This window comes from Oryctolagus cuniculus, chromosome 16 (assembly GCF_051225735.1).
Source record: "Oryctolagus cuniculus isolate XC-2025 breed Fujian yellow rabbit chromosome 16, ASM5122573v1, whole genome shotgun sequence".
Classification (NCBI taxonomy): Eukaryota; Metazoa; Chordata; class Mammalia; order Lagomorpha; family Leporidae; genus Oryctolagus; species Oryctolagus cuniculus.
In genome coordinates, this window is record NC_142882.1 from 92,208,319 (window position 1) to 92,223,436 (window position 15,118).

The 15,118-nt window shown below is 59.8% G+C and overlaps 1 protein-coding gene across 16 annotated transcripts in view; it reads right to left on the minus strand.

Moving 5' to 3' along the window:
• COBL (cordon-bleu WH2 repeat protein) overlaps window positions 1-15,118 on the minus strand; it is a 184,951-nt gene that overhangs the window by 43,448 nt on the left and 126,385 nt on the right. For 12 of the 16 annotated variants that reach the window (XM_051853142.3, XM_051853141.3, XM_051853138.3 and 9 more), the window contains 2 exons: window positions 6,572-6,710; window positions 4,377-4,547 (listed from right to left, as the gene is read on the minus strand). In XM_051853142.3, the coding sequence (XP_051709102.3) occupies window positions 4,377-4,547; window positions 6,572-6,710 (310 nt within the window). The remainder of the gene's footprint in view (window positions 1-4,376; window positions 4,548-6,571; window positions 6,711-15,118) is intronic. The other 4 variants (XM_051853146.3, XM_051853144.3, XM_051853143.3 and 1 more) reach the window with 1 other exon arrangement.

Here is a 15,118-nt window from a genome sequence, read left to right on the forward strand (position 1 = left end):
CCAGGGACTTCTAATTTTAGTAATTAATTGATAACTTGTTAATAGTATAATTATAGTCAGTAGGGCAAACCTTGCAAACAAACACTTCAAGGCATAACGGGACAGGCTCCGTTACTGTACTCACAAGGAAGGCCCGAGAACAGGTCCGTGTCAGCACAGAGCAAGCTCATTAGAAAGTCACAGGGCGGAACTTGGAGGCACCCACGTCTTCTGGTTTAGACATGCACACAGAACACCCACGTACATGGTTAGACATCCAAAGGCCAATGCAAAGCTTAATATGCAGAAATAAGAGGATTAAAGAACAAGGACCAAAGCGCATCACTCCATCGTCCTAGCAGTTATGGGAGGAAATCCCACAGCACCGAGTCCCCGAGACGGTGACCTTGGTGCCTCCCCGACACACACCCAGTCTGCCACCTCACACTCCACACGTCACCCTGAACAGGTCGCCAGGAAAGCAGGCAGCACAGTGACGGCCGGGAGCAGGTGCTTGCTCCTCACGACACAGACCGGCAAGCCTGCCCCACCGTGCCCTTACAAGGCCTGTGGACTGTCTACCGTCAACGCACCTCGGGAGAGACGAGACGACGCTTTTACAGCAGGAAGAACTTTCAGATGAGATCGGGATTCGCAGGACTGCCTTACCCTCTTACTATTAGGATTCTGTGGACACCGAGAGGGCATACAGCGGCACCCGCGCTGGGGGACAGACTCCGGGTCCCCCAGCGGATTCCAGACCACGCCCTCGATGTGCTATGCTGTGCTACTGCTGCAGACCCTCACAGCTACAGCTTACGCTCTTTTTCTTTCCGTGTTAACTAGAACTTCCTTTCACCACTTCACGTAAAGGAACAATACCCGCATTTCCAGCATCACCGCTCTTGCCCGTGAGGGCCATCGTTACGTAAAATAAAGGTTACTTGAAGACTGGCCGGTGAGACGGTGACAGTCGATGTGACCAGAGACAGCTGGTAAGTGACAAAAGGCAGGTGGCTACCAGCGCAGGGACACGGCACAAAGCGATGCTGCACCTCTTGGGTGGTGTGAGACGAGCTCAGTAAACACATTCCCTAAAGCCAGTCCCTGCGGAAGGGAGAGGGGCGCGCCTGGGGCTGGGAGGGGAGGTGGGGTCGTGGGGAGCCACGGCACAGGGGCCACGCACCACTGCAGGTGTCCCCCAATGGGCCACACCGGGGAGGCTCTATGGAAGGAAGAAAGGCTGGAACGTGACTCCTGCTGAGATTTCCCCATCTCCTCGGGCAGGGGTGAGGCCGCTCGCTGGTGCGGTGCCAGCTCCAGCCGGGCACGCTGTGCACAGACCTCAAATGCCTTGTAGGTTGCACAGAGGCGAGCGGAACAGCACACACTAGCGCACTTCAACCTCACGCGGAGACACAGCCTGGCCTTGTCCTTTACTGGGTCTGTGCTGCATCGGTGCCCATCTGCAGGCTGAAAACAAATACATAGAAAACTGCTAATGCCACCACGTAGCTTACACTAGTGGGGCAGGCCCATGACAGGGGCACGCAACACAGTTTAGTGCCTGGGGCACTGTGGGAGAGAATGCACACCGGACAGGGGAGGCTTGTGAGAGATGAGCTCCCGGGCCCAGTGATGGAACAGCTAGTGGACACAGTGCATCAGTCTGCACTCAGGCTAGGGCCCCTCTTGGGGCAGGAGACCTCATAGAGCCACACTGCCTCCACCGGGACTCCTGACTGCAGGCCGTGCACGTGGCCAGACACCTGCGGCACTGAACGTGGGACACCTGGCCCTGGTTCAGGTGGGTGTGGTTTTTGTGACCACGCATCCTCACTGCCAACAGCGAAAGCATTAACATGGGAGTGAGCGGCTTGTCCTTGGACTCGGCTCCCAGGCCCCTGGCCAGCGGCCAGCCTGGGAGGAAGAGAAAGGTGGCAGCACTGAAGGCGACTCCCATCTGCCGTGAAGGCTGCCAGGAAGAGGCGAGGGAACAGCCGGACCAGAAAGATCCAGGGAGCCGCTCAGAGGCCCCAGACGTGTGTGCGGCCCCTCTCCAGCGCCCCCCAGTGCCCGTGGACAGATGGGCTGCCTCATAGCTCTCGAGTCTCTCTGTCTCAGGTTAGCCATGCCCACTCGGCCTCAGCAGCCTGAGCGGGACTGACCCCATGTTGTACAAATCCCCATGGACACGTGGACCCAGGGTGGGGGCGAGAGAACGGAGCAAGGACGGAGGGTCCCAGGTCCCCTGGGAAGTCCCGCTGGCTCCTCCGGGGTTTCCATGGATGACAGGGCCAGCCCCTGAGCGGTGTGGGGCCCTTGGCCCTCGGAGGCGGCCAGAGTGCACTCCCAGCAGAGCAGCGTGGTTCCTTGGCAGGGAGCACAGTTCTGAAGCTGGCCTCCGCAGGGGATGTGCAGGAACTTGCCGCTGGCACACGGCCGTGTCTCCCGAGTGTGAGGCGGGCGCGGGCGAGCCGCGCGTGCCCTCCGGCTGGCCGGCACCCCTGTGCCAGCTGCCAGCCATCAGCAGCACCTCCCTCGGTGGGGGGAGGAGCCCTGATGCCAGTATTACGCAGACAGAGCAAGTGACAATAAAGGGCCCGGCCCGTCTCCCTGAGTCCTCCCCCGTCGGGGCAGGCAAGCTGCTGGCAAAGGGAACCAGGTTTTAAGGTGGCAGGCAGCCGGCAGTCGGCTTCTGCCAAGGAGGAACTCCAGTCCCCAGCGGGAGGCGTGAGCTTCCAGTGCACACGCGGCCAGGAGATGGGCACAGCAGAACGGCGGCGGGTGGTGGAGAAGTGACACAGGTCCCCTCCCTTGACCTCCCAGGGAGGAGCGGGCCAACGTGACAGGGACCTGGGGAGCTGCTGGCAGCGGGCACAGGAGGGGAAGCAGGCCACGGAGGCCGGGAGAGAGGGCGGCTGGCTGCTCCCTCCAAGCCCCTTCACCGGCTCTGCACTCGGGCTCCTAGGAGGCGTCAGGCCCAGGAGCAAACCTCACCGCCCCTGAGAGAAGCAGAGGGAACCTCCGCCTCCCTGTGCCTGGTGCTGCCTCCACCGGGACCCTCCCCAGGGCTGTCTGCAGTCCCTCCCACACTGTGCCTGGGCCGGGAGGAAGCCAGGGCCGGTCCTGGCTCTCCCTCCTGCTCTGCACGCGGCTGCCGAGCTCAGCGTCTCGTGGCCGCCTCCGCTGACAATGGGGCGCGTGCAGCTTCGTGTCCACGCACTGTTCTCCTGTCACTTGCTCCCAGGGAGTGAGGTCGAGTGTGCAGCGCAGGAGTGACATCGAGAAGCTCTCGACCATGCGGTGCAGTGGGGGTGTGGGCCCCCAGAACCACCCACACTCCTTCACGTCTGAGTCCCTGGAACAACCGCCTCGCACTCGGACCCGCGGCTGGTGCCACGATGGCCCGGGGTACAGAGGGGTGGAAAGGAAGTATTCGGGAAGAGAGAAACGGGCTGGGACTGCTTCCCCGACAGAAGGCTGGCTGCAGGCAGGCGGCTCTCACAGGGGTGACGGGGCCGATGGTGGAGCAGCGCCAGTCCCCAGGGGAGGGTGTGCCACGCTGTGGGCACTGCCGGGTGCTGTGGTGACATCACGCGGTGAGGGACAGGGCACGCAGCCCGGGAGGTGCTGCTGACACAGCTGACGTGCCTGTGAGACCATCCGAACGCGTCTTACCAGGCCTGTACAACGATTACCGTCTGGAGGCAGCAATGCCGCATCCCAGGCAGTTCAGAAAGTTTGTGGGAAAGTGAACTAAAACATAAATCCATTTTGCTGCAAGATTTTTTCTTTTGAAATCCATATGCAGTATTTTTATAGCGCACACTCTCCACCTCGGGTGTTCACTGAAATCTGAAGGGAAGCCCAAGGAACCGGGGAAAGGTCCATCTCGGACAGGGTGGGCTGAGAAACAGGCAAAAGCAGGCCGCAACTCCGCAGCTGCTGGACCCCAACCCTAGCCCAAAGCTGTCTCCCTCGCTGCTATCTCGGCACCAAGGCTTGGCCACTGGCCACGCAGAGACGGACTGACAGGTGGAGAGCTCCAGGCTCGTGAGCACAGCCCTCACCGGCCTGTGTGAGCGAGCCTGCCTGGAGACCACAGCGCAGCCAGGCCGAGCGGCCGCCGCTCTCCGGACACACCGAGGGCGAGACGGACGGGAGGAGAAGCCCTCTCTCCACAGGGTCCCCACCCACCCCTTGTACGGTGCACCTGCGGCTGAGTCCTGACGGCCCACCGGCGGCATCGTTCAGATGCCTGCTCTGTGCCCGGGCACTGCACTGACATTGAGAGAGCAGCACAGAAGGAGCGGCACAGACACAGGAGAGAACAGAGAAGTGTGGAAACCAGGCTCGCGGCAGACGGCCAACACACAGCCGGCACGGACACGTACGTTTGGGTCTCAGGTCCGAGGCCTCGGAACCAGCGCCTTCCCCGGGAAAGCCGAGAGGCTCTGCCGCGTCTGTGTCAGGAGGCGGGTAGGGTGGGGGTGGGGGCAGCACTAACTGGGGTGGGCCTCGAGCAGTGCCCCTGGGAGGCTTCTGTGGCACCTGCCGTCCGACACCTACGTGGAATCAACGGGAAGTGGTTTCAGAAGTCAAGCCACAAGATTCCAAGATTCCCTGTGCTGCAATGCAGAGTACAGTGTCACTCACCTCGCAGCAGGTGCACCCACGTCCAGCACCAACTCCAGCGGCTTCCAATGCGAACTTCAACCTCACTCCCCAGGAACCCCCGCGCTGCATGCCCTGTCCAGCCTCGGTCTGCACCCAGCCCCACCACATCCAACACCGAGTCCAACAGGAGCCAGCACCTGGCCCAACCACACTGGAGCTTCCACTCTCACATCCACGGTGTCCCGTTTGGGAACCCTGCCCGGTGGCCATTCGCTTCTGGCAGGCACAGCCACATGAAGGCTCGCAGCTCCCTCCACAGCTCTGCCCAGGTAACACAAAAGGAGCTCCAGCTGCCCACACTGGTCGCCCCAGGCTCACGGGGCTGCTGCTCAGCCACCGCCTTCTGCTTTCCCTACCGCACTGACGGCTGCAGACAGAGGAACCAGACACGAGGCCTCTCTCCCCGGCCCATTCGCTCCGTGCACCTCCCTCAGTGCCCCGGGCAAGTTTTCAGTGGGATGCGAGCTGGGCCCCGGGCCGCTGAGCGCCTGCCTGGAGCAGCCCCCAGCCCTCCTCTGTGCCGTCACTGGAGACACGCTGCCGTTTGTATTTGCGAAGGACTTTCTGGTGCTGACCAGATCTTGGAAAGGCAGTGGCTCAGTGTGACAAATGACAGGGATTGCCGGGGTCGCAGGCTACGCTGACTGAGCTATTTCTTTTAAAAAACCCTGTCTTCAGGCTTTGCAGCTTAGAAACTTCTGGTAGCTAACAGGGCCCACGCTCCATGTCCTTTACCAGGTTATTAATAAAGATAAAAGACCAGAGTCTCTTCTCGGCAGCTGCAGCCATGTATCCCTTCTCTTGGCGACGGCTCTCTGTACATGGGAACACGCTGACTTCCCCAAACGAGAGCATCGTGTCCTCCCTCGGAGTGCAGACGAGGCAGGATGCGCCCAGAGGTGCTGCTGGCGAGCCCGGGCGAGCGCCGTCACACGGCACAGGCACAGACCCTCCGTAGACGGGAGGAGTGCTCCCTGGGACAACTGAAGCCTTAGGTGCGGACGATGCACCCACTATTCCCTTCTGGGGTTGCAGACATTAAGTCAAAGGGCAAACTCGGGGTGCCTAGGTGCACGAGGGCCTGACGGGAAGGAGCTCGGTGCACACTCAGAACCAGGAGCCTGCGGCTGCCAGGCTGCCCCGCCCCAAGCCCTCCCTGCAGACGTGTTTGCTCCCACGGAAGTGAAACAATCAAGGTGAAGGACTGCAACGTAACTAAACGCCCGCTCCTGAGCCCGGGGCCTCCTTCCCAGGGCTCCCCCTTCTCTCGGGATGTCAGGATCCTGGCCACACAGATGGAGGCATCTGAACCAGGGGTGTGGGGCAGTGCAACACCCCGCTCATGCCGGCTCCTCCCGGCTGAGTGTCCCTTAGCCAAAATGCTTAGGACCACATGTGTCTTAGATTTCAGATTTTTTTCCCCAATTTTGGAATCTCTGCATATACACAATGAGCCAAATCTCAATACAGCTTTCATTTTCGTTTCTTGAGCACCTATATACCCAGCCTGAAGGTGATTTTACACAACGGTTTACTTAAATTTCTGCATGAATCCAAGCTCCGTGGTGTGGAACTGTCTACTTGGGAGTCTGGAGTTTGGGGCACTTCTGATTGGAGGTTTAGGGCTGGGTGTGCTCCACGGGCATCAGCCCCACGGGGGCTGCGCTCTCTCAGGACCGTGGGTGCCACCTCCAGCTGCTACTTCTCACACGCAAACGTCTGGGCTTTCCCCGCCCTCCCCGCTCCAGGAGCAGACACATCGCCCACCAGCAGCTGAGTATTTCCAGCCTCTCTCTCCCCGGGTTAGTGTCGTTAGGGCCACAGGCGCGGCCAGGTTAAGAGCAGGTGCACCCCTGGCACTGCAAGCACAAACGGCAGGTGCGCGCCCTCGCTGTGCATGCGCACCACTCACCCACTGCGCTCTTCCTTTTCTCCTCCGAGTCCTCGGTGCGCGAAGGGACCAGGGGGCTGGGCGGTGGCGGCTGGGGCGGAGGGGGCGCTGGCGCCCGCCGCTTCTTCTTCTGCAAATCCATCTGCGACCCCAGAGACACCTACGAAGCAAGGAGAAACAGGAGACAGCGCTTTGAGAGTGGTTCGGGGAGGTGTTCCGGCTCCCGGCGGTGCACCTGGCGGAACATGGGGTCTCCAGTTCCAGGGGCGCCCTGGGCAGGCTGGCACCTGGCGGGGCTGGCTTCCCGGGGGCCGTGGTCAGCCTCCTGGAGCGCACCCGCGAGGAGTCCCCTCGCTTTTAAGGAAAGGTGACATGGAAATTCCTCCTGGAACTCCAAGAGGGGCGCCGAGAAGGGACTGGGAGGCCTGGGGCTGGCCCCGGGAAGGCGGCCTTGCAGCCAGAGGTCTGCCACCCTGCTCGGAGGCCAAGGCAGAGGAGACCCCCAGCCCTGAGGGTCAGCAGCTGGGCGAAATGGGGGGCCCAGGTACCCTCTCCCTGCCTCAGGTCAGCCAGAGTTCTCGGCCATTGGACGGCTCTGGGTAAGGCTTAGCCAGGCGTCATTCGTCCCTGCGGGTTCAAGTCAGGGCACCAGCCGGCACCGACAGGGGGGCAGCACGCCTCGCACCCCAGGACCAGGGTTCCCTGACCTTTCCAGGCCCAGCCTGCAGGGGAGGCCGACCAACACCGCCCGCCTCCGTCGGATCCAGGTGCTCTTTGGTTACCGACACCGGCTGCGCCAGGCCTGGACAAAACCTCACGACCGCAGGAGGAAAACGCCCCTTCCTGGGCAGGGCCTGGGACTTGGTGGGTGCATGCAGACGCGTGTGGGTGCTCAGTAATGCGCTCGCTGCAGAGGCCACAGCGCACAGAAAGGCAGCCGACGGTCGCCCTGCTGTGTTCCCTCAGCGGGAACAAGCACAGCATCGCAGGCATCGCGGATGCGGCTGGGGGGCGGGGTCTACGCAAACATTCCAGGACCTGGAGAACTACAAAACCTTCAACATTTCTGAGCCCGAGTGTTCTGCAGGGAGTGCGGTCAGCCCACACCATTAGCTGTTCATGCTTTTCCCTCCTTCTGCTGAAACATGATAATCGTGCCCCGCGTGTCTGAAGTCGCGTGCACTGTGCATTCAACATACGCAGTAACAGCCAGCTGCCCCCCAGAGCCTGGGGTCAGGACAGAGCCGGCCCAGCACCTGCACTGCAGCAGCGGCCACTTCCAGCCCTCCTTTCTTTTAGCATCGACTCGGTGTTTCTAGATCACAAGCTTACTGTGCTATTTGATTTTTCCACGTTAGATGCTGGGTTTCTCCAGGAGATGGGGATCTAATCTCAGTGTCTGTCTGTCTCTCTCTCTCTCACACACACACACACACTCATTTTCCCCAAAATCATAGCACAAGAGTTCGTTGCATTCGTATTAACTCGCTGCTCAGGTCTTCGGAAGTTCACCCTTACCAGTGCCCTTGCTTTCTGCCGTTTCAGTGACCTGTGGTCATTGTGATCAACGGGAAGTTCCGTAAATGATTCACACAGGTGGCAACTGCGTTCCATTCCTTGTAGTGTGATGGGATCCCACACCGTCCTGGGACAGGAGTCACCCCTTGTCCTGGCATCTGCCCCTCCCGCTGGTCACTCCTATCAGCTCCCTGTCAGCGACCCAGAGCTGCACTCAAGTCACCCTTACTTTATAGCAAGCAGTGACGCTGGCAACTGTCAGTACGTCGTTGTAACGGCACTATTCTTACTTATCAGTAACTTCTTACTTTATCATAGATGGTTTGTATGGGACAGCACAGGATACGCCAGCTCCCCTGGGGGCTTGGAACGGACTCCCCAGGACAAAGGCTACAGCAGACACTGCAGTGTGTCAGGCAGAAGCGTTCTTCAAGAATCCGCTGCTCAGCTGAACGCCGAGTGTGCTCACACATGGTCTCTGGCTTACCCGCCTCCCCTGAGCCCTGTCTCCTCGTCCTCCCTTGTTTCCAGGGTCATCCATCTTTCCTCCATTTTGAAACGTCTCTGAGTCATTCCAGCAGCTTTCTGGTCAGGCTGTGCACCAGGAGGACTTCTGAGGCCCTGAGAACCTGAAGTCTCTCTCCTGTCGCAGGCGCAGCGTCAGGGTCCCTTGGTTCCCTGCTTCTGGGCTGGGCGCCTGGCCCTGACTGCTGGGCAGGGGTGCAGCTGAAGGGCCCCTGGTGGGCACGTTCCTGAGCCTTGAGGGGTTTTGCTGCCTCCTGCTGGCCTCTCCCACGGCAGTCAGGTGTCAGGGACTTCTCTCTTGGGGCTTCCAAGGTGTCTGCTGTCTACTGGCAATCGCCATTGCTGTGTCTCCCTTCCTCTTCCTCACGGTGGATTTATAAAAACCCCTTACTCGTTTTCATGGCATGTTGGGAGGGGAGATTTTTTAGGTATTTCCTTTCATATTTTTTTCTGCTTCACTGAGGCATAATCGGCAAACACCAAAGTATCATTGATTCACACACACATTGTAGAGATGTGGCTGTACAACCGGACAATGTGATGTATTGTGCACTGGGAAGTTGTCACCACCATCAAACTATTTACACACCTATAGATCAAGCTGCCGTCTGCTTTTTCTTATTTTGTGGTAAGAACACTAATACCTACTCTCTTAGCAAAATGTAAACTTTCTTAAAGATTTATTTATTTATTTGAAAGTTACAGAGCAAGAGAGGGACACAGATGGAGAGGGAGGGAGAGGGGGTGTGGGGGGGGGGGGAGAGAGAGTTTTTAAAATATCTGTCTGTTGTTCCATCAGAGTGATGAGCCATGATCAGCTAAATTAATCCCTCTGCCTTCAGACGAGTACAAAGGCTGGTTTTGGCTATTTAAAAGTTAAATTTCTTAAAACAATCTTGTAATTTTTTTTCATGCATTTACTTTTCTCATCCTTTGAGTTTTTAATACATTTACTGTAATTTCTGAAGAGTATGTTCAACTCAGAGCAAAGACGCTGGATTCTAAAATTGCTATCCTGATTTTAAGAATCCTTGCACAGGAGGAGTGAGCAAGATGGGAACAGAGGGACCCCAGACACACTCCCCACAGCGACCCTGACCTAGCAACAATTCACAGTGCCGAACGCGTCTATGAGAACCCTAGAAACCAGGGAGGCCACAGCATCCCAGGCAGGCTCGGAGCCAAGAACAGGCACCCTGAGAGGTAAGAGAGCCACTTCACCTCGCCTGTGACAGCGATGCCCCTGTACCACCTCAGCTCAGCAAATGGGAAGAGCCCCAGTCCAGGCCTTCTCTCTCGGGAGGGAGAGAAGGACAGAACACCTGTCCGGCGTCCTGGCTTTGCAGGGGCCTGCCTGAAGGCCAAGCAGCTGGCACCCTCCAGACGCTGGGGCCACTGAGAAAGGAGAGCCCAGAGGCAGGTTGTGGCACCCGGGACCGGGCAGTGCCGTGGAGAGAGGCTGGCACCGCCCATGGGCTTGGAGGAAGCCTGGCTCACGGCTCAGCCCTGGGGAGGCGTGAGAGGAGCAGAAAGCACACATGATGTCCCAGGCCTCCAGAGAAGACTGCCCACGGAACCGCCTTGTCGGAGAAGTGAGGCAGAACCGACGCTGTGGACGGCGGGGGCAGCTGCACAGGGAGAGCAAGAAACCTGCAGGCCCGAGGACGGCCACGCGAGGGAGCCCGTGATGACACCCACTGACCCACGGAGGCGGGGGGCCTGAGGGTGTCCAGGTGGTAGGCTGACGTGGGCTCACCTGTGCAAAGCCTCTCTAGAAAGCCTGGGGAAGACGGCTGTGTTTTTAGAAGCACACATCACAGAAAACAGCAATGAAACCGGTCTCCAGGGAGCAGTCCTCCCGAGGTGGAGATGCGGGACCCGGGAAAGGACTCCACTTACAAATACGAGGCACTGGGAAGCACAGTGGCGGCTGCCAGCACACGGCGGGGTGTGTGTGTGTGTGTGTACGTGCTGTGTGTGTGGTATGTGTGCTGTGTGTGCTATGTGTGCTGTGTGTGGTGTGTGTGTGCTGTGTGTGTGTCACTGATGAGCAGGCATGAAGTTTCAGTGACACACACTGAAAACGTCCTAGATTTGTCCGATGCAGGACACACACGGCGAGCACAGCCATGTATCTAAAATGGTCAAGCCTGTGCATGTACTGAATGATAAGAAGAACCCTGTCATGGGATTGTGGAAAAATCACCAAGACTCTGTCCAGGCCTCGGCGCTTTGGCCCAAACTGGCAATGTGTAAGCAGCTTCTGGGCCTGGGAGCTGGTGTGGAGGGGTGAGTCCAGCACCTAGGAGCCCAGCCTGGTCTTGGACCTGTCAGGGTAGGATGCTGGGCCTTGCCTGCACCTGGACCGCGATGGCCCAGCCTCTCCAATCCTCGCTGGCTGCTGATGGCAACGCTGAAAGTGCAAAGCCTTGCTCTGGTCCTGGACTTCAGCCTTCAGCGTGGATGTCTACCAGGTCATGAACTGAGGACGCCGGTGCTGTGGCCTGCCTGCCTGTAATCGTCCAAGTCCACACTGCTCAGCCTCTTCTTGAGCTAAGTGGGAGAATCTGTCCTCCAACGCGTCAGCAAGGAGCCCCTGGGCCCGCGCTGCATGGGTAGGACCACAGGGGACCCAGCAAGGAAGACCGTCACTTACTTCCTCTGTCCACAGTCCAGCAGAGGACAGACAACCCGCAGCTCTTACCCAGTCGAATAGTCAGGGTCCTGGGACCCGTCTGGGGACTTTGTGTTTCCGGGGGCATCAGCAGTGCCCGGGCTCACTGGGGTGCACGATGCACCAATGCAATGGGTTCAACTGCACACATCTGCACCACGGCCCGGGGCTCACTCCTGCACATCTGTACCACAGCCCTGGGCTCACTCCTGCACACATCTGCCCCATGGCCCTGGGCTCACTCCTGCACACGTCTGTACCACAGCCCTGGGCTCAGTCCTGCGCACGTCTGCACCACGGCCCGGGGCTCACTCCTGCACGTCTGTACCACAGCCCTGGGCTCACTCCTGCACACGTCTGCCCCACGGCCCTGGGCTCACTCCTGCACACGTCTGTACCACAGCCCTGGGCTCACTCCTGCGCACGTCTGCACCACGGCCCTGGGATCACTCCTGCGCACGTCTGCACCACAGCCCTGGGCTCACTCCTGTGCACGTCTGTACCACGGCCCTGGGCTCACCCCTCTGCACATGTGTACCACAGCAATGCCATGCAGAATTCTGGCATGCTTCTACGCAGTAAGAGATAATTAGAGGAGGGCATAGGAGAGCGTTTCTGGTCCACCTGGTTTGGAAGAGCTGTTTCGCTCACTGAAAGACAGCTTGGCTCGCTCCCCGGTACAAGATCTGCAGAAGCATGGAAGCCTGGGAGACGTTGCCAGGTCGGCCCCACCTGGCCACCCCGCTTCCTCCGGAGTTAATCACACCTGTGCCACGTTTAACACACACCACCCAGCTCTCAGCCGCGCCTCCACCTCCAGTCGGTTAACTAAGACGACAGGCTTCACAGGTGCTCGGCTGGGTCTGTCTGAGACCACGCAACACAGACGAGATCCAGCAGGAGGAGGAGCGTGGGTAGGAAGCTCGTTACGCTCAGGCTCTGAAGCACAAAGGTTCCGCGTATGGATTTGCAGACTCCAAGAGAGCACCGTGAAGGCCAGCAGTGCAGAGACTGAAACGTGGGCCGAGGGAGCCGGCCCGGTCTCGTGGCTGCCCCCAAGGGGGCGACTTTACCCTCTTATCTGCCAAGAGACTGAGGCACGGAAGACTCCCTCTCGGGCCACACGGCCAGTCAGTGGCAGAAACGGGATCTGGCCTTGTCTGACGCCGAGTCCGGGCCTTTCAACGCCACGCAGGCCGACGGCCGAGGGAGGAGCAGCTCTGCAGTTCCCAGCGGAAGCGTCTACGGAACCGTCAGTGACCAAAGCCCCGAGCGAAGGCTTCCCCTGCGGGCCCAGCGCGAACCACTGCGTGCCGGAGGCGGCGCTGGGAAAACGGCTCTAGCTGAGGCCGGCCGTGCATGACTCCTCAGGGAGCACTGCTTCTGTCCCCTCTGCCTCCCAGAACCAGGAGACGCAGTGACATCCGTTGGAAAGTGAGGCCTTGGGAGGCGATGAGGGCATGAGGGAAGCACCCCGGCAAAGGCAACCCCAAGCCACCCCCCGGCTCCCTCTCCGCCCTGTGAGGACGCAGCCTGCACACGGAGATCCGCTGCCGGACACCAAGGCTGCCGGCTCCTCGGTGCTGGACGTGCCAGCCCCAGAACAGGGCGACGCAGGCGCGTGCCGTTGAGCAGCCAGGCTGCGCCAGGCTACGATGCATTTGCCGCAGCAGCTCCCGGGGACCATGGAGACCCCTCCTGCTGGTCACTGCTGATCTCCCCAGGTTCCCCTGCAGCAGGAGTCGTTAGCTCTCCTGGTCTTCCGAGACAGCACCCGTGCCCCCGTGCGCTCATCCTGCCAGCCACACGCAGACCAGCACGGAGGTCTGGAAGTGCGGCAGTGGGAGGGATTGCCCAGCCGGGCAAGGAGCCAGCCGCAGCAGGAGGTCAGGACCTGCCCTCTTGATGGGGGGTGGGGGTGCACATGGCAGTGGCAGGCAGGGATTCCCCTCCTGCTGGGAGGGGTTAGGAGGTGAGTGTGGGTGTGGGGTGAGGAGGTGAGTGAGGGTGTGTGGTTAGGAGGTGAGTGTGAGTATGGGGTTAGGAGGTGAGTGTGGGTGTGTGGTTAGGAGGTAAGTGCTGTGTGCGGTTGGGTGGTGAGTGCTGTGTGGGGTGAGGAGGTGAGTGTGGGTGTGTGGTTAGGAGGTGAGTGTGGGTGTGGGGTTAGGAGGTGAGTGTGGGTGTGGGATTAGGAGGTGAGTGTGGGTGTGGGGTGAGGAGGTGAGTGTGGGTGTGTGGTTAGGAGGTAAGTGCTGTGTGGGGTGAGGAGGTGAGTGTGGGTGTGGTTAGGAGGTAAGTGCTGTGTGGGGTGAGGAGGTGAGTGTGGGTGTGGGATTAGGAGGTGAGTGTGGGTGTGTGGTTAGGAGGTAAGTGCTGTGTGGGGTGAGGAGGTGAGTGTGGGTGTGTGGTTAGGAGGTAAGTGCTGTGTGGGGTGAGGAGGTGAGTGTGGGTGTGGGGTGAGGAGATGAGTGTGGGTGTGGGGTGAGGAGGTGAGTGAGGGTGTGGGGTGAGGAGGTGAGTGTGGGTGTGTGGTTAGGAGGTAAGTGCTGTGTGGGGTGAGGAGGTGAGTGTGGGTGTGTGGTTAGGAGGTAAGTGCTGTGTGGGGTGAGGAGGTGAGTGTGGGTGTGGGGTGAGGAGATGAGTGTGGGTGTGGGGTGAGGAGGTGAGTGAGGGTGTGGGGTGAGGAGGTGAGTGTGGGTGTGTGGTTAGGAGGTAAGTGCTGTGTGGGGTGAGGAGGTGAGTGTGGGTGTGTGGTTAGGAGGTAAGTGCTGTGTGGGGTGAGGAGGTGAGTGTGGGTGTGGGGTGAGGAGGTGAGTGAGGGTGTGGGGTGAGGAGGTGAGTGTGGGTGTGTGGTTAGGAGGTAAGTGCTGTGTGGGGTGAGGAGGTGAGTGTGGGTGTGGGGTTAGGAGGTGAGTGTGGGTGTGGGGTAAGGAGGTGAGTGCTGTGTGGGGTGAGGAGGTGAGTACTGCACACGACGTTCTTGCCTCCATTTCTCAGCTTGGGACCTGCCTGGTTTTCTGATGTTCGGTGATTTCTCTCTTTTTTTTTCTTTTCTTTTTTTTTTTTTATAATTTTTTTTTTGACAGGCAGAGTGGACAGTGAGAGAGAGAGACAGAGAGAAAGGTCTTCCTTCCATTGGTTCACCCTCTAAATGGCCGCTACAGCCAGAGCTATGCCAATCTGAAGCCAGGAGCCAGGTGCTTCCTCCTGGTCTCCCATGGGGTGCAGGGCCCAAGTACTTGGGCCATCCTCCACTGCACTCCCTGGCCACAGCAGAGAGCTGGCCTGGAAGAGGGGCAACCGGGACAGAATCCGGCACCCCGACCGGGACTAGAACCCGGTGTGCCGGCGCCACTAGGCGGAGGATTAGCCTGTTGAGCCACGGCACCAGCCTCGGTGATTTCTTTCATTCTTTCTCAACTTTACGGAGAAGCTGGAAGCAGGGAAGACCTCTCAGTGTGCGTCACTGACACCCACAGTTCATGCCCCAGGGTCACTTGGGAACTGCACGGTGAGAGGACATCACGCGCCGGCCACAGAGGCAGGCCAGCGCCCTCCCTGCTCAGCCAACACCGTTCCTCCCTGAACTCCCCCTCTTCCCGGGTTTCCTGGGGACCTGTGCGCCAGCAGACACACAGCCCTCGCAGGGGGTTGGTCCCTGCTGCTGCCCCGAGTCCCTGGGCCGGAGGAGGATGGGGGCCCCTCCCGCACCGGGGCCTGCACAGGGACCGCCTTGCCGCATGCCTCTGGGGTCCTCTCACTCAGGTCCCTGACTGTGCAGCTCAGCCGCGGAGCCCTTGCCTAAGACGGTCAGTGCCCAGGCCCAGGCAGGCCACGGCTGTCAGGGCCCA